The sequence below is a fragment of the Chlorocebus sabaeus genome, chromosome 2 (assembly GCF_047675955.1).
Source record: "Chlorocebus sabaeus isolate Y175 chromosome 2, mChlSab1.0.hap1, whole genome shotgun sequence".
NCBI classification, from domain to species: domain Eukaryota; kingdom Metazoa; phylum Chordata; class Mammalia; order Primates; family Cercopithecidae; genus Chlorocebus; species Chlorocebus sabaeus.
In genome coordinates, this window is record NC_132905.1 from 90,531,682 (window position 1) to 90,550,934 (window position 19,253).

The 19,253-nt window shown below is 48.2% G+C and overlaps 1 protein-coding gene across 3 annotated transcripts in view; it reads right to left on the reverse strand.

Moving 5' to 3' along the window:
- Positions 1-360: 360 nt before the first annotated feature.
- The window catches only part of CLDN14 (claudin 14), a 77,617-nt gene continuing 58,724 nt past the window's right edge, over positions 361-19,253 (reverse strand). For 2 of the 3 annotated variants that reach the window (XM_037984779.2, XM_007967649.3), the window contains one exon: positions 361-1,509. In XM_037984779.2, the coding sequence (XP_037840707.2) occupies positions 709-1,428 (720 nt within the window). In that variant the 5' untranslated portion in view covers positions 1,429-1,509 and the 3' untranslated portion in view covers positions 361-708. Of the gene's footprint in view, positions 1,510-10,367; positions 11,082-19,253 lie in introns of those variants that run through there. The other variant, XM_037984780.2, reaches the window with a different exon arrangement.

Sequence of the window (19,253 nt, forward strand, 5' to 3'; positions counted from 1 at the left end):
TCTGACTCTTGTTTTCTTACCAGTGGGGACCTATTGCTCACAGGAAGAAAATGACATTGTCCTTATTTTGTGACTTCTGGCAACTGTCTTTTTCCAAGGAAGCCCGTTCCCTTCTGCCCTGTCTCTGAGTTCAAGCCAGGATGCAGCTCCTAGTGTTTTCAAGCATCTTACAAATGAAGATCAGCCCCGTCGTCCTCTGACATCCTCACCCCGCATCAGAGTCAGGACTCCACGGTGCTGTGGTCAGCACGGCTGCACGGCCCTGCAACCCCGAGCCCCACTGGGCCCTGACTGTGGTTATCAGCGCCTTAGGAGACAGAATAACAGTCTGGAAGCAGAAACAGATACAGTCCATTTCATAAACAGCCACAGCCACAAGGTTTATTCCTGGATCACAAACCAACCCCGCTGACCAAACTCCCAAGCCACTTTATATTAAACTTGTTATCAAATCACCCACATAAATACATATAATAAATACAAAAACAGACAGGATTTTTTTTTGAGTCTTTGGTATAGAGAGCTTTCTCCTCCTCTTATTTCCCCCTCTGTCTCTGTGCTCTAAAGACATTTCCTTGCGTTCACATTATTTCCTTGGATACGAAAATCGCCCAGAAGTAAACTTTGTGCTGGAACCCCTGCCTCCATTGACAGTCCTGCCAGGGACCCAGCCCACAGTGGCCCAGGGGAGAAGCAGGCCGTGGGGACTCACACGTAGTCGTTCAGCCTGTACCCGCTGTGCGTGGCCGAGGTCACTGAGGGGGCCCGGTTGTCTTTGTAGGCAGCTGGTGGCTGGTAGGCAGGTGCGGTGGTGGCGGTGGCCATGGTGGCCCTGGGCGGGGCCTGGTAGGGCCTGTAGAGTGCCTCATCCTGGCAGGACAGGCAAAGCAGGGTGCCACCAATGAGCGAGAGGGACGAGGAGATGAAGCCAAGGTACAGGGCCTGGCCAATCTCGAACTTCATGCCGCTGGGCAGCAGCGGGTTGTAGAAATTCTGCACCACGTCATTGGTGGTCCAGGAGACAGCCACCATGCACAGGAGGCCAGCCAGGATGAAGAGGGAGCCGCCGAGGATGGCGAAGGTGGTCTTGGCGGGTGTGCCCTTGGCGCAGCGTGTGCACTTCATCCCGATGACTGCGCAGGCGCAGGCTATGCCCGAGAGCAGGCAGGAGATGACCATGAGGGCACGGGCAGCCTGGAGGTCTTGGGGCAGCGCCAGCAGGGACCGGTAGATCTGGCACTGGTAGATGCCTGTGCTGTGCCACACGCACTCCATCCAGAGCCCTTTCAGGTAGGACACGGCCGTGAGGATATTGGTGCCCACATGCGCCGTCCTTCGCCAGTGAGGCAGGATGGTGGTGATCAACGTGCCCACCATGCCCAAGAAGCTGAGCAGGAAGCCCAGGAGCTGCACGGCCACGCTGGCCATGGTGCGGCTGCCTGCCTAGGCCAGCCGGGCAGCTCCCTGGGCCCTCGAGGTCACACCGCTCCTCAGGTGCCGGCCAGAGCCCTAATGAAGCCGAGGGAGGCGGGAGCAGGGAGAGAAAGGAAACGGGTTAAAGATTATCTCATGCACTTATTTCTGTCACCGAAACCAAGTTTTCCATAGGCGGTTGGTGTGGCAATTAACATGTTTTCAAAAATAGTTTCTGAGACTTCACTGGGTGGGAGAATAGCTGCTTTCCCGGGAAGGCAGGATCTGAAGGGATGACAGCCGACGCTGGTCTCGGGGAAGGACTCCAGCCTCCTGCCGGAAGTTCTGCTTATGTCCACCCTCAAGCACTGCTGCTGCTTTGGCATCTCCTGTCCTTCCGTTCGTCAGTAACCAGGAATAACACTTGTTAAATCAACATGTGCTATTCATGCTTTGGCCTGACAGTGCTCAGGTGTGTGCCAGCTGTGACTTAGAAAATAGCCCTGGGCGGTTGTCAGCATGAGGGGTTTTCTGAAGTGGGCAAATTCTCCACCCACGTGCTCAGGCAGGGAGAGGTTTCGTCCCCTCGGCAGGTCAGATGCTGCCTTCAGAATTCCAGAGCTGGATGTGACCCAGAGATTGTCAGCTGATGCCAGGGCAGGAATTTCCAAGGTCACAGCTCTTCAGGAGCTGCAGCAGGAGCACAGGCCAGCACCCCTCCTCTCCAGCATGGACCTCCGCTCCCACCATGCTCCCCATTCGCTATGCCCGCTTGTGACTGGTGAGGGCTGATCGAGGGTGACTTGATTATCAAACAGAGGCTGCTACCTGGCTTTCAGGGATATGGGAATGCCGAGCCCTTTCAAAGGCTTTTAAAGAATTCTTAGCATACCAAAATCCAGGACACTTTTTGGGGACAAGGACCCAGCACCTATGTAGGGCCAGGCATATAGAAGACACTAGGGACCGGGTACAGTGGCTCATGCCTGTAATCCCAGCACTTTGGGAGGCCGAGGCAGGTGGATCACCTGAGCTCAGGAGTTCAAGACCAGCCTGGCCAACATGGTGAAACCTCGTCTCTACTAAAAATGCAAAAATTAGCCAGGCATGTTGGCAGGTGCCTATAATCCCAGCTACTTGGGAGGGTGAGGCAGGAGAATTGCTTGAACCAGGGAGGGTGAGGTTGCAGTGAGCCGAGATCACACCACTGCACTCCAGCCTGGGAGACAGAGTAAGACTCCGTCTCAAAAAACAAAACAAACAAACAAAAAAACACTAGGAAATACAGAAGGAAGGAAGGAAGGAGAGAGGGAAGAAGAGGAGGAGGGAGGGAGGAAGGAGAAAGGAAGGAAGCGGGGGCACAGAGAAAGGAAGGGAAAAAGGAAGGGATGAAGGCAGAAAGGGAGGGGAGTGAAAGTCTTCAGTGGACACCACTAGCTTTTCTCTCCTGCCTGGGGCAAGGTAATCAGCGAGGCCAAGCATCAGGAGGTCTGGGCCCGGCTGCGCCCATCCAATGGGTGACCTGGGGCTTAGCTTCTTTTTTGGTTCTGAAGGGAGAAAAGGGAAGTGTCTCTGCTGACGACAAGTCACTTCAGCGTCCCAAACCGGCGAAAAACTCAGTAAGCAAAACCTGCTGCTGCTTCTGCAGAGGGCTGAGCCTCAGTTAAGCAGTGCAGGCTGCAGGCAGGAAAAGTGGGCTGCAGGGTGTTGACCATGAGACCCTGGGACATTGGCAAGAAATCCCCAGTGGGGCTTGGCGGCTGTAATCCCAGCACTTTGGGAGGCTAAGGCAGGTGGATCGCTTAAGGTCAGGAGTTTGAGACCAGCCTGGCCAACATGGTGAAAGCCTGCCTCTACTAACAAAACAAAAATCAGCTGGGCGTTGGTGGTGCGCTCCTGTCATCCCCAGCTACTCAGGAGGCTGAGGCAGGAGAATTGCCTGAACCGGGAGGCGGAGGTTTCAGTGAGCCTGGATCGTGTCACTGCACTCCAGCCTGGGTGACAGAACGAGACTTTGTCTTGAAAACTAACTAACTAAATAAATAAATCCCTTACTAGATGGAAATCGCTTGATGAGTAAATAATAACTGATGTTTCCACTGGGAGTCTAAACCGTCATCTTGCTAATTTAAAAACATATACTGGGTTTAAATGGTTTAACATTGTAGGAGGTAATTGGTTCTGTCCTGATGAATGAACAAACAAAAATAGATAATAACAAAACAATGTGGTGCCTCACAGGACACGGAGCGGACTGAAGGGGTGTCCAGGTGATAGGGTTCGGATTTGTGTCCCCAGCCAAATCTCATGTTGAATGGCAGTCCCCAGTGTTGGCGGAAGGGCCTGATGGGAGGCAAATGAATCATGGGGGCAGACCTCTTCCTTACTCTTCTTGTGATAGTGAGTGAGTTCTCACGAGATCTGGTTGTTTAAAAGTGTGCAGCACCTGCCTGCTCCCCTCTCTCTCTTCTTCCTTCTCTGGCCGTGTCATGCCTGCTTCCCCTTTACCTTCCGCCATGATTGTAAGTTTCCTAAGGCCTCCCCAATCATGCTTCCTGTACAGCTTGTGAAAGCCAATGAAGCCTCTTTTCTTTATAAATTATCCTGTCTCAGGTAGTTCTTTGACTCAGGTTGCATTGTGAGAATGGACTGATACACCGAGTATTTTTCTGCTGCTGTTTTGGATGACTATTTGTTCACAGCCCAGAATTTGTCACATGCACTATGCATGATGCTGGCTTTGCACAAAGCCTTTCTTCCCTCCACACAGCAAGCACTCACTCTGTCCAGGGCCTGGGAACACCATCAGTCCCTGCTGGCCAGAGAAGGACCAGGGCCGGCTGTCCTATGGTCACTGCCCTGGGGAGGTGCTGGCAACAAGGCCAAGGTGGCCACCCTGATAGGCACAGCCAGTGGGGCTGCCAGCGGACCCACCCTACACCCTGAGCACACTGATGGCACCAGATGACTGGGCCTGAGCACGGTTTGAACACTGACACATTTCCTAGTTTATTCCCAACAACCTAATGCGTCAGTGACTGTTACCATCCCCTTTTTACACGTGGGGAAACGAGACGAGCAGAGGACGAAAGTCCTATGCCTGGCCTGGCTAGTGTTCTCCTTGGTGTCATTCCCCCTTTAAACACTAATGCTTCAATGAGATGGGACTGAAGTTAGTGTAAGGGCTGAGGGATGGTGTTAGCAACAGATTCTCCTTCCCACAGGGATCTCAGAACAGTGGCCTTGTCCCTTTTGCAGTGGTTTGGGCAGCCAGGACAACAAACTGCCCTGTTTTGCTAGGGCCTGAGGGGTTGCCCAGGACAGGGACCTTCAGGGCTGAAACTAAGACAGTCCCAAGGAAACCAGGACCAGAGGCTCCTCCAGGTACCTAGATCTCCGAATGGCCTCTGAGATCTCTTCCCGCCCTGCTTTGAGGCTGCCTCCAGGGTGACGGCCACACAGGGTGTCCCTGGTCCAAGCATAATGGGGCTTCTTGCAGCTCTCACTGTCAAGGTCAATAATTAAGTATACAGACCCTAAAGAATGTGGCATAAAAGCCAAGCCCATTAGGCTAGGCGAGTGGACCAGAGGTTTATTGGAGGTCTAAATATTTATGGAGAGCAATGATGGCTAATTTTAGAAACCATTAGGCTGCTATTTTTAAACGTGTGCTATAAGGATTTGCTAATTTAAGAAGTGAGTGTTAATGAGCCCCCAAATCCCAGACACCAGCTCCCCAACCTGCTTTCCTTCTTCCTTACCAGCAGCTGCTACTGGCATTAGGTAATAATTCAACTTCCCTGCAACTGCTTTTCACTTTGGGGCCTTTCAAGGGAAAAACAACTTTAACTGAACGCATCTCCCTGGAAGCCACATAAAATTCCTCCCTGATGCTCTGGAAGCGCCCTGCCCTGCAGGGCTGTTTGTATAGGAAGGAACTTGCCCAAGCCTGGCCAGGGGGAGCAGCCCATGCAGGGCTGAACTGGTGTTCACCTGTGGTCTACCATTTTCCTGCAGCCATGTGTGTGCATGTGGGAAGATTTGCTAGAGAGATACGGGTCCAAAACAAATAGGGTTCCAAGCATCAAGCTCCAGAAAGCCCTCGACAGGCTGAGTGGCGGTGGGAAGGCAGAATCTAACAGGATGTGTTAGAGGAATCAATGCTGGGTCCTGCATTTGGGTTCACAAAACCCCAAAAGTACAGTCCTGGGTGGGGAGTGTGTGGCTTAGCTGCACAAGAGAGCAGGATTTAGGGCTGAGTTTCCCAACGACGGCATCTTGGAATGCTGCATTTGCAGGATGTCGTGTGTCGAGGGCACAAATGTCAAATATGTTTAAGAAAACCTGAGTGACTGTAGGACTTCTCATAGCTGGAAACATGTCAATGTGCATTGTGTCTCTCCCAGAAAAGGTCTCATGTGCAGCATCCACTGAACTTATTTGACTAGAGACACCCCCCCGCCACCCCTTTAGCAAAGAACAATTTGCAGTGAAATCACTTTGGCATGATAACTTGGACTTGGCAATGGTGAGATAGAGTGGGTTGCTGTATTAGTTTGTTCTCATGCTGCTATAAAGAACCGCCCAAGACGGGTAATTTATAAGGGAAAGAGGTTTAATTGACTCACAGTTCCGCAGGACTTGGAAGGCCTCAGGAAACTTACAATCCTGGCAGAAGGTGAAGCAAACACATCCTCTTTAAATGGCAGCAGGAAGGAGAAGAATGAGTGCCGAGCTGAGGGTGAAGCCCCTTATAAAACCATCAGATCTCGTGAGAACTTACTATCATGAGAATAGCATGGTGGAAACCACCCCCATGATTCGATTACCTCCCACCGGGTCCCTCCCCACGACATGTGGGGATTATGGGAACTATAATTCAAGATGAGATTTGGGTGGGGACACAGCCAAACCATATCATTCTGCCCTGGCCCCTCTCAAATCTCATGTCCTCACATTTCAAAACACAATCATGCCCTTCCAACAGTCCCCCAAGGTCTTAACTCATTGCAGCGTTAACTCAAAAGTCGAAGTCCAAAGTCTCATCTGAGACAAGGCAAGTCCCTTCTGCCTATGAATCTGCAACATCAAAAGCAAATTAGTTACTTCCTAGATAGAATGGGGGTACAGGCATTGGGTAAATACCACCATTCCAAATGAGAGAAATTGGCCAAAACAAAGCTACAGGCCCCATGCAAGTTTGAAATCCAATAAGGTAGTCATTAAACCTTAGAGTTTTGGTCGGCTTCGTCCTCAGCAGAGAGAGTATCAGAAAACAATAGAGCTGTAAAGAATTTTGAAAATCTGTGAAGGGCACCGGTGAAATGCCAGAGCTGCTATAGGCCCTTCCAACTGGCTCTGGTTTCAGGATCACCAGCTCTGAAGGAACAGGGTTTTTTTGTGTGTGTGTCCATTATAAACTTTTATGTTGTCTCCCTCTGTTTTCTCTGAGCTATGTTTTTCTTTAAAAAAGCAGGGTTCTGGAGCACACAGTAGGGTGCCCTTGTTTTCCTCACCTGGCCCACCTGGACACCAACTGCGTCACCTTTGGCTCCAAATTAATCATCATATCAACAGCAGTGGCCATGGGGATCACCTGGCCAGGACTGAGGGAAGGACGTGTTGTCTACCAGCCTGTGTCTTGACTGCCTGGAGTCAGGGCGGTCAAGGGATAGGGACAGGGCCACCCTATCTCACCATTGCCAAGTCCAAGTGACTGTGCCAAAGTGATTTCACTGCAAGTTCTTATTCTTTGGTAAAGGAGGTGGCAGGGGTGTCTCTTGTCAAATAAGTTTAGTGGATGCTGCATATAGAGACCAGGCTTCTTGGAGGGGAGCAGGGGCGGGATGGGTGGGGTGTCTGAGTCCCTTACTCTCCTTAACCCTCAGCAGTCTCATCTGCTGCTGTCACCTCGTCCCTGCAAAATCAGCCCCTGTGATGAAAGCTTTCCTATGGACACGCATTGCTCCACGGCGCTTGTCTACCTACCCTGGTGAAGGAAATGTCAGCCCCACAATGGAGGGGTGCAGGTCATCAGCAGGGAGTTGGGGCACAAGCCAGGTGTGGTGGAAGTTTCTTTCTTTCTTTTTTTTTCTGCAACCTCTGCCTCCCAGGTTCAGGCCATTCTCCTGCCTCAGCCTCCCGAGCCGCTGGGACTACAGGCACCCGCCAGGTGGAAGTTTCTTTACCCAGAACTGCCCTGAGCCCCGCTGTGCAGGCAGAGAGTTGGAGGATGTGGTCACCAGTGCCTTTTGCCTGCCGTGTGGTCTGAATGGCTCTTGATATGTTTGGGAATGAGCCATTGTACATGTTTGCCCTAAAATGCTCTGACATGATATTGGGTTCATTATAGAAATAGCGTAAAACCTGATTTGCTTTCTGTAAACTTATTAGAGAAAAATGAAGCGCCGCCTTAAAATGAACATAGTCATTGGCCCTTGAAATAATGTAGAGTTGCTTCAACATTGATGTTCAGCCACTTAAGAAACTGTCTGGTTCAAAAACCTGAATGTCCTCACTGTCACCCCAACCAAACGGCCTCCTCATTATTGTCTAGCTATTTCATAGATGCTTTAGGCTGGGGACGGTGGCTCACACCTGTAATCCCAGCATTTTGGGAGGCCGAGGTGGGCAGATCACCTGAGGTCGGGAGTTTGAGACCAGCCTGGCCAACATGGTGAAACCCTATCTCTACTAAAAATACAAAAATTAGCTGGGTCTGGTGATGCATTCCTGTAATCCTAGCTACTTGGAGGCTGAGGGAGGAGAATCGCTTGAAGGTTGCAGTGAGCTGAGATTGCACCACTGTACTCTAACCTGGGTGACAAAGTGAGACTCTTATCTCAAACAAAACAAAATAAACAAAATCATAAATACTTGAATTTGGGAACTAAAAATAAACTCAAGGGAGATTTGGATTCATCTAGATGAGATATATTAGCAAAACTACCCAACACAGAGAAAAGAAAGCAATTCTTATGCTATGAGGTATCTGCATGAAATAACTTCAACTAGTATTTCTTTCTTTCTTTCCTTTCTTTCTTTCTTTCTTTCTTTCTTTCTTTCTTTCTTTCTTTCTTTCTTTCTTTCTTTCTTTCTTTCTTTCTTTCTTTCTTTCTTTCTTTCTTTCTTTCTTTCCTTCCTTCCTTCCTTCCTTCCTTCCTTCCTTCCTTCCTTCCTTCCTTCCTTTCTTTTTCTTTTTCTTTTTCTTTTTCTTTTTCTTTTTCTTTTTCTTTTTCTTTTTCTTTTTCTTTTTCTTTTTGACAGAGTCCCACTGTGTCACCCAGGCTGGAGTACAGTGGCACTATCTTGGCTCATTGCAACTCTGCCTCCCAGGTTCAAGCGATTCTCCTGCCTCAGCCTCTTGGGTAGCTGGGATTATAGGCCCCCACCACCACGTCTGGCTAATTTTTATATTTTTAGTAGAAATGTGGTTTCACCGTGTTGGCCAGGCTGGTCTCGAACTCCTGGCCTCAAGTGATCTACCCACCTCTGCCTCCCAAAGCGCTAGGATTATAGGTGTGAGCCACCATGCCCAGCCTCAACTAGCATTTCCTAAGGACATCTTGGACACTGTGTTTCTTAATAATTTACAAAACAAATGCATATCTTTTCAAGAAGCTTAGGGATACTTTAGAGGGGCTATTTTTAGCACATCTTCTTACAGAAATATGTAAGAATGATGAGAAAGTGATCAAGCAGTACCTTGGAAAAACCATTTCATATTCATTTCAGATGGGCTATGCTGTGGGGTGTTGGCTCTAAAAATGAAACTTTCTTCATCACTATTCCAAACTTCCTGTAACTTTCCTTGGGTTATTTTTCAGACTGGCAGGCATCTAGATTTTAAATGTGTGAGGACTTTCTATGCCATTCACACAGAGTCTTTCATGACGTCTTTCCACGAGAGGCAGAGACAGGACACTTACATGACTACGACTTATTACTATCATGATAGTTACTGCTTGCTGTTGTTATTTGAGAAAACCAGCGTGAAATATCTTACTCAAAATCATATGGACATGACACGTTCCATGAACTCCTCCCCTCTCTTTTGGATGAAGAAATAAAAATCTATTTTTTTTTATAACAAGAACTGATTTGAAGAAAAGTTTATGTTAATACAAATGAAAACCGTGGTACGCAGTTAAATGGTTACAGAGGCTATTTTCAGCTCAGTAAGATTGAATGACCTATTGATTTACCGAAAACTACAAACTTAAGTGACCATGACCACAAAAATTAAAACCCTTTCCGGAGGCCTTATCTCTCTCATTTCAACTCACCAGATTTCATTAGAATTCATTGAAAATGCAGTAGATCAGCATTTTAAAATGAAATGATTGAGTTTCATTTGCTTAAATACATGGGTGCCTTTTCAGAGCGATTTTTCCTGACAAGATAGTCAGGCGGGTTTGCTATGTTGCTGTTGTTTTTCATTTTTCAAGGTGCAAGTAATTAAAAACTTGCTATCTGAGATTTAAAAAAAAAAAATACTAGAAAAGTAAAACAAAACAAAACAAAACAAAAACAAAAAACAATACCCCCTGAAACCCAGGAGGACATAAAAACATTTCCTAAAGCCTTAGCTGATTGTTAGACGACTAACGGTTAAGTGTTCTGTGGGAACCCTTTATCTAGGGGATGCGATGGATTGACCTGGTCCCCCAAAAGAGATATGTTGAAGTCCTCCCCACTCCCAGTGCCTCAGAATGTGACCTTATTTGGAAATAGGGTCATTGCAGATTTAGTTAAGATGAGGTCATACTAAAACAGAGTGGCCCCTAAACCAATAGGGCTGGTGTCCTTATAAAAGGATGGGCATATGAAGACGGAAATAGAAAGACACGTGCAGACGGAAATAGAAAGAACACGTGCAGACGGAATAGAAAGAACACGTGAGCCTGGGAGGCATAGATTGCAACAAGGAGGCAGAGAGTGGAGCGAGAACTTACCAAGCCAAGGAACGCGGAGGATCGCCAGCAACCCGCAGAGGCCCAGCAGGACGCCCGAGACAGATGCTCCCTCACAGCCCTGGAAGGAACCAGCCTGCCCACACCTTAGTTTCAAGCTTCCAGCCTTCAGAATCATGAGAGAATAAATTTCTGTTGTTTCAGGCCTCCCAGGTTGTGGTGCTTTGTTATGGCAGCCGCAGCAAACAAACACAGGAGAGTAGCTGAATGGCAGCACAGGGCATTACAGAGAAAACGCTTAGCCAGGCCCCATGGCACACGCCTATAATCCCAGCACTTTGGGAGGCTGAGGTGGGAGGATCACTTGAGCTCAGGAGTTCAAGACCAGCCTGGTCAACATGGTGAAACCCTGTCTCCACTAAAAATAAAAAGAAAAGTTAGCTGGGCATAGTGGCTCAAGCCTGTAATCCCGGCTACTTTGGAGGCTGAGGTGGGAGGATGGCTTGAGCCTGGGAGGCATAGATTGCAACAAGCAGAGATTGTGCCATTGCACTCCAGCCTGGGTGAGAGAGCAACATCGTATCTCAAAAAGCAAACAAACAAAAAAACCTCATCTGTGATTATAAGAACTGGATCCCCTTCCAGGACAGGCATTGAGTGTGATCTGGTGGCTTCACATTTGTCATTGATAAAAACAGGACAGGTGCAGTGGCTCACACCTGTAATCTCAATATTTGGAAGGCCAAGGTGGGAGGATTGCATGATTCCAGGAGTTCGAGGCCATTCCTGAGCAACATAGTGAGACCCTGTCTTTAAAAAAAAAAAAAAAAAAAAAAAAAGCCACGGTTAGTTTCTTGTCTCAGTGTGGAGGACAAAACCCAAGGAAAAGGTAGAGGACATGGAGAAAGAAGAATCTGGAAAGTCCCCTGCAAATTTGAAAATTCAAGTGCAAACACAATCTATAGCAAGTAACCCATATAGTAATCAAATGACTCAGCTTCTCCGGGCTTAAGAAGTGTGTGCATTCACTTAGCTCACAGGGAGTTTGGGGGGCTCATGTCTCCAGCTTGTGTGCAATTGGCTGGGGTGTACCCAAATTGGTGACTGACCTTTTCAGGCTGGGTGTCTGGTTTTCTTAAGTCAACATGTCTTGGTTTCATAGACCATAAAAGCCCAAATTTGGGGCAGAATCCAAATTTGAATAAGGTGACTCAGAAGCCTGCTAAAGCTTTACCTTGGAAATCCAGCAGAGCCTACTGGGCTCCCCCTTTAGTCAGGACTTACACCAAAATAGAAAAACAAAGCAAACTCCAAACAAGCAGTAGGTCATTGTCTCAACTGACTGAAAACTTTCATGAATAAGACAACGATTCTGTGAATTTTGTAAGCCTCTGAAAATTATTTACTTGAGAATTGAACTGTGCATAAATTGCAGTGGTTAAAATGTGGTGTCAGATGAAAACATGAGGCTAAGATTTTCTAATGGTAAGGAAAATACTATTAAACATGAGGTTTAAAACTCGTTCTTTGTAAATTTAGCTTTGAAGCCCTGGTGCTCCAAAGTTGTTAGTTGTTAATGACAGGAGTGAAAACAGTCATAGTTAAAGTTCCAGAGGGTTTATGATATGCCAAACATGTGCTAAGTGCTTCTATGGGCATTTAATGAACTCTTAAACAATCTCAATGTGCATGTTGCCATCCTTATTTACAGATAGGGAAACTGAGGCATAGAAAGGTTACATCACTTGTCCAAGGGGACATCTGGGCTGAATTAGGGAGACCAAACAGGAGGTTCTTGTGATCTTTCAGGTAAGAGATGCTAGGAGGCTGAGCCAAGGTAGTGGGACAAAGGTGGGTCCAGGAAGTGGTCAGTCTCTATATTGAGGTGAGGCTAGCGGGATGTGCTGGTGGTTTAGCTGTGGGGTGTGAGACACAGGTGCCTAAAGTTATTGTCTTGGGCAACTGGAAGAATGGAGTTGCCATTTATTGAGAGCTTGAAGAGGGTTGGAGATCTGGGTATGGAGGGTGTGATGATCAATTTTATGCGTCAACTTGGCTGGGTCATAGCGTGCCCAGATATGTGATTGAACACTATTCTTCATGTTTCTGTGAAGTTAGTCTTTGGACAAGCTTAACTTTGAAAGCAGATTGCCCCCATAATGTGGGTAGGCCGCACCCAGTCAGGTGAAGGCCAGACTGGAACAAAAACCAAACTGGTGTCTCCATCAGCTCAGACTGCCACAACAAAATACCACAGACTTGCTGGATTAAGCCACAGAAATTAATTTTCTCACAATGCCGGAGGCTGGAAAGTCCAAGACCAAGCTTCTGGCTGCTTTGGTTCCTGGTAGAAATTCACCTGACCTCTTCTTTGCATGCAGGCTGAGAGAAATCTTTCTCTCTTTCCCTTCTTTTTAGAGCACAAATCTCATCGTGAGGGCACCCACCCTCATGACCTCACTGAACCCTAATGACCTCCCAAAGGCCCCGTCTCCAAATACTATCACATAGGGGCTTAGGGCTTCAATGTAGGAATTTTGGGAGAATGCAAATGTTTAGTCCATAACATGCAGCCTCCCCTGAGCAAGAAACTTTCTCCAGCAGACTGTGTTTGACCTTTATTTCCAACATCAGTCCTTCTTGGCTCTATAGCAGGCTGCCTTCCAACTGAAACTGCAGTGTCAGCGATCCTGGGTCTCCAGACTGCTAGCCCACCCTGCAGAATTTTATTTTATAGATGGGGTCTTGCTATATTGCCCAGGCTGGTCTTGACCTCTTAGGCTCAAGTGATCCTCCCACCTCAGCTTCCTGAGCAGCTGGGACTACAGGCATGTGCCATCACGTCTGGCTAATTTCTAAAAATATTTTGTAGAGATGGAGGTCCCACTATGTTGTCCAGCCTGGTCTTGAACTCCTGGGCTTAAGCAATCCTCCAGCCTTGGCCTCCGAAACTGTTGGAATTACAGGTGTGAGCCACTGTACCTGGCCCACCCTGCAGATTTTGCACTTGCCAGCCTTGAGAATCATGTGAGCCAATTCCTTAGAATGAATAGATCTCTTTCTATATAGATGCACATCCTATTGGCTCTGTTTCTCTGGAGAACTCTGACTGATACAGAGGATGAAGGGCAGAAGAGAGGAATTTTGTTTTGGACTTGTTGAGTTTGAGATGTCTGTGCCTACCCAGCTGGGGATAACCATGGTTGCATATGTAAGTGCAGGGTTCAGGGAGGGACTGAACCGGAGAAGTCTGTTTGTGTCTCCACCGCATGGAGATGGGATTAAAAGACGGGATGGAGGCTCTTAGGAGGAAGCGTTAGATAGAGAAAAGCAGGGGCTCCAGGGCTGATTCTAGGAACCCTCCCACATCAGGGGAGGGATGAAGATAGAGGGAGGAAGAGGAGCCAGCCATGGGCTATAGGAGTGACCAGTAGAGAACGGTCAACCCAGAGGAGACTGGTGAGGGAGGACAGAGCTCCATGTTGGAGAGAGCAATCTACTGTGTTAAGTCAAGTAATCTGATAAATCAGGTCATCTGAGCACTGAGAAGTGATCGCTGGATTAGCAACATGAAGGAAATCGGAGACCTTGATAAGCTCAGTTTCAGCGGAGTTGATTGGCGTGGATTCAAGAGAGAATAGGGACAGAGGGACAGGAGAGAATTCTTTCAAGAACTTGGACCCTCCAGGAGAATCAGGAAATGAGGCAACAGTTTTAGGATGGGGTCCAGGGCCCATAGACCTCAGGGTATCTTTCAACTCAGCTAGGAAAAAAAGCGACATCTTCTACTTCATCGACCTCTCACTGACAATTAGCATTTCCTTTAATCCTGAATGGAGGCAGCCATCTACAGCAATACGACCGGTGCCTATGCCTTAATCAGCAATAGAGATCATGGTATTTTGCATCGCATTACAGGCATTGCAGATACCTGCAAAGAACATTTACCATTGTCACAATTTCAAATGGTACTTATAAGACCCTTGCTAGACCTCATAATGTAATGCGTTAATAAGGAAGGTCATCCATTACTAGGAACAGAATTGCACTAAAATATTTTGATAACTATGTTTTACTATAATTCACTTCCTTTATAATCCTGCATGTTATGTGTTATATTACACATTTAAAAGCATTGTGCTGAGAAGAATACATCAGCTTCGCCATTGCCAAAGGGATCCCAAACAATCCCCATCCTGCCACCCAGAACACCACCACCAATAACAAAAAACAAAACCAAAGGAGTTAGAAATCTCTGCCAGTGGGATGTGTAGGCCAGGAGAGGACTCTTTAGTTTTGCTGTTGTTTTGAAGATGAGAGACACGGAAGCATGTTTGCATGCCTGAGGAAACGGTCCAGCGAGGAGGGAGACATCTGTAGGGGCAGCAGGGATCCTGTGCGCACATGGAGAGACTAGCTCTGACCAGCAAGAAGAGAGCGCACTCCAGAACGGGAGGGGAGGCGGGAGCAGGAGGCTGGGGGAGATGTCAGTGGACACTAGCACATGTTCTGAGATTGCTCCAAGTTTCTCAGGGAAATAAGAAGCAACATGACGTCTTGAGACAGGAGATGGGGGACGAGGTGCGGGGGGCTTGAGCACAGAGGGGAGCACAGTCATCCAGGAGAATGAGAGCAGGCCTGGACCAAGTCAAGGGGTCAAGTGCTGGTCAGTGCTGGGTGCAGGTGGGGCAAGTGGTCTTGAGGGTACCACTGGACCATCGCGCCAGACAGCCTTTCCCAGCACTGGCAGCTGCACTGCGAGGGTCCTAAGAGGACAAAAGGCGGCTCTGGACTTGGTGGGGGTTTTCCTAGAGGAAAATGATGAAGGCGGACAGCCAGGGGAAATAAGCATGCACACAAAGGAATGAAGATCACGGCAGGCCATGGAGTTGAAGCTGGGATGGAGGGACATGAGGACACAAGGAAGGTCCGTGCATCCTGGAGGAGTCACCTGGATCGGTGGCTCTCCACCCTCCTGCTGTAGCCGCAGCCCTTGGAGAGTTTTAAAAAGATCCAGATGCCCTGGCCACCTCCAGACATTCTGATTCACTGACTGGGGTAGGGTCCATGCATGGGAATTTTTGAGCTCCTCTCCCCCACTAGGTGATTCTGATGTGCAGCCAGGTTTGAGAACCACTGGCTTATTTATTTCATTAAAAATTATTGTATTGTATTTGTATTTTAGAGACAGGTTCTCACTCTGTTGGCCAGGCTGGAGTGCAGTGGTGCAATCATGGTTCCCTGCAGCCTCGACCTCCTAAGCTCAAGTGATCCTCCCACCTCAGCCTTCCGAGTAGCTGGGACTACGGGTGTGAGCCACTGTACCCAGCCCCACTGGCTTCATTGATGTAACTTTTATTATTTTATTTTTTTGAGACAGAATCTCGCTCTGTCACCCAGGCTGGAGTGCAGTGGCATGATCTCGGCTCACTGCAACCTCCGCCTCTTGGGTTCAAGTGATTCTCCTGCCTCAGCCTCCCTAGTAGCTGGGATTACAGGCGCCTGCCACCACCCAGCTAATTTTTGTGTTTTTAGTAGAGACGGAGTTTCACCATGTTGGCTAGGCTGGTCTCAAACGCCCGACCTCAAATGATCTGCCCGCCTCGGCCTCCCAAAGTGCTGGGATTACAGGCATGAGCCACCACCGTACCCGGCCTGATGTAACTTTTAAAGGTCTTATTAGGAGTTTAAAGAGTCCAAAACGGTGTAACAGAGAGTCATAGTTCAGATGTCTGTTCTGCTGGGCCTACCTGCCAACGCAGGCTCTCTTTGGGATCTCCTGAGATGGGGACAGTTGTGCTTGGCCTGTCCCTGCAATATTGTCTCACCTACCCATAAGGCTAGGCTCTCCCACCACCTTTGTCTAAGATTCTCTTCTCCAGCTACAATCTTACCTTCCCTCATGTGACCCTGAACCCCTGTCTTCCGCCATCTAGAAAAAGTGTGTGTGGGGGGTTTCCTTATTTATCTTGCTTCCTTCTGGTTCTTACCTTCCCAGAGCCCTGTTGGAAGCCTGTTCTTACAACCTGGGTCCTCTTCCTGGGACCCCAGTCCATTGTGGGCACTGAGCCTCCCTCACTGTTAATCTTGGCCAAGAAGTTACCCCACAGGCATTTATATTTTCATGGATGACATTTTTTTTTTTTTTTTTTTTTTGAGACAGAGTCTCACTTTGTCACCCAGGCTGGAGTGCAATGGCACAGTCTCAGCTCACTGCAACCTCCACCTCGCAGGTTCAAGTGATTCTCCTGCCTCAGCCTCCTTAGTAGCTGGGATTACAGGCGCCTGCCACCACACCTGGCTAATTTTTGTATTTTTAGTAGAGACAAGGTTTCACCATGTTGGTTAGGCTGGTCTCGAACTCCTGACCTCATGATCCGCCCGCCTCGGACTCCCAAAGTTCTGTGATTATAGGTGTGAGCCACTGCCCCCGGCCCCTGGATGACCTTTGAGAACAAATCTCCTCCTGGCCCAGGCCCTAAAGCATACACTCACAGTGGTGAGAACATGATTGGGTCAGTCTTCTAGGAAAGCCTGTGATACTTTGATATAAAGACATTTAGAATTAATTGGGTCAGATATGAGATTTCAGATTGCAGAAATCCTTGCGTAAGCAAAGGCCTTGCAGATAAAGTAGTGCATGGCGGGTGCAGCTTAGCCTTTAGACATATACACAGTGGCCAGGTTGTGCATTTGCTCTGAGGAGTACCAGGCCCTGTAGGTTACCTTTGCCTGCTCTCAGGACTGGCTAGATAATTTGCAGAACCCAGTGCAAAATGAAAATACAGAACCCCTTGTTCAGAAATTATTAGGAATGTCAAGATGGCGTCTGCAGAACATCAAGCCCAGTGCAAGCCTTTCTGAGCACGGGGCTCCCTGTAACTGCACAGCGCACGTGCCCATGAAGCTGGCCCTGCCTGTCATGGACATGCCAGGACCTGGACATTGGTTTCCCCCCGTAAAACAATGAGTGCATCGAGTTAGGATGTGGGAAGGAACAGAGACAGTCTTACAGTGTTCTGTGGAATCAAAAATATGGTTTCATATGTTTACTTTTCCTTCATTTAAGTGTAGCTCTGATGTCTCTGCAAATACCTGCCATGGAAGAGCCTTTTGAAAGCAAAGCTCTTGCTGGTCTGCTGTGCCCAAGAGTGGCCGCCAGTGGAAACAGACCTGGTGTTCTAAATCTCAGTTTTTGTTTTTTTTCTTCTTCCAGGAAAGCTGCAGACGAGCATGTGCACTTCCAGGCCTAGAAGAAAACAGCTTCCTCCGAGTGCCTTGCCTCTTTGCACAAGGGGCTCAACTCAGAGCTTCCCCTAACCCTGGCAGGTCCCCCCGATACTTCTCTTGGGAATGATGTGGACAAGGTGAGTGAATGAGCCTTAGCTTCTCCCGTCTTTCTTTTTACAGAGTCACCCCACAGGGAGAGATGAAGGAGGCCCTAGCAGCTCAGGCCCAGGAGCCCTCCCAGCAAATGGCCTGGAGTAGAAAATTCCCCACATGATGTTGCTGTTGGCCACTCAGTGAAAAGTCCTTGGCCCTGGCAGCCACTTGTCCTGCAAATGGTGTGAATGAGGAATCCACAGATCAGCCGGAAGGAGGAACATTTGAGTTTGAAAACGCCAAGAATCATTCCTGAGCTGGCAAGGCTGACCACCTGCATTTTAAAAATACATCGGTACTAGCCTTGAAAACAGACTTTCAGACTTCTTGTTCTGTGTAATGAAAGATCTTTTTTGATATATAGGCAACAGAATGATGTGTTTAAAAGCAAAAATGGACATGTTCCATTTTATTAATCTTCATCTAAAAAATACTAGCTGGAACACAGGAAATATTTAATAGTGACATTTTTTTCATAGCACCAAAGGAAGAATCTATGTGTCTTCCTTTTTATAGATTTTTCTGTAGATGCCTTAAGAAGCATTGAACCCATTATACAGATGGGTGAATAAAACACAGTAAGCTTGAGATCTGCAAATCAGATTGGAGCCAGATAAGGATGGGGGCTGGTGCTGGCTTCAAGTCTGACTAATCTTGGGCAAGCTACTCAGCCTATTACTCACCTGACTGTCTACACTGGAATAGCTCCTCCCCCAGAGATGTCTAGAAGATGCTGAGATAATATATGTAAAAGCCGACAAGCCCTTTGGGAAGGATGCCAGCACATGCAAGGCGTATGCTACTGAAGTTTTATCGTCCTAACAGAGAAGCCCGTCCGCAGCTCCAGTGAATGACCGAGAGACACAGGCATGAGCACTGAGCCCAGATGACAGCGTCTTTTCACAGCAGCCCCGGACCCAGCCCCTGGGTGCGTATAATGGTGAGCTGTCCTCTGGTTTCCCAAGACTTCAAAAATGAAACCCAGTGATCAAGAGATGTCTGGCCTTGAACACTGCAGGAATTAAAGCCAGCACCCAATTAAAGCCAGTGAGGACAGCACTCCAAGGTTGGGGACCGTCTCAGGACACGAATCCTGGTTCCTTTTCTATTTTGCCTGGGTCCCTCCCGCCCATCCTGGGAAGCGGTGGCAGCTGTTGGGGATGTGGGGCCCCAGGTAATTGAAGGATTAGCTCATGTCTCAAATTGCATGACATTCCTCCCCTTCAGCACCATTGTTTTACCCTTACTGAGAGAGATCTATCACTTTCCCACCCCTTCTGCCGTGCTAACATGTGTCTGTGTTGGAGGGCAGAGGTGTATTTAGGGAGGAGGAGAATGTTCCGCCTGACCCTCTTTGCAGAAAAATGAGGGAGTCTCAGCAGACAGAAGGGGGCAGTGGCACCAAGCTCCCCGAGCTGACCCGTGGCCTCAAAACACTCAACAGATTCAGTCCTTGCTCCCAAACAGGTCTGGTAAGCGATGAAAAGAGTTCTGCCCAAACTCTCAGGAACCGGATTATTGTCCTTCCTGGCTCATTAGGAGCCT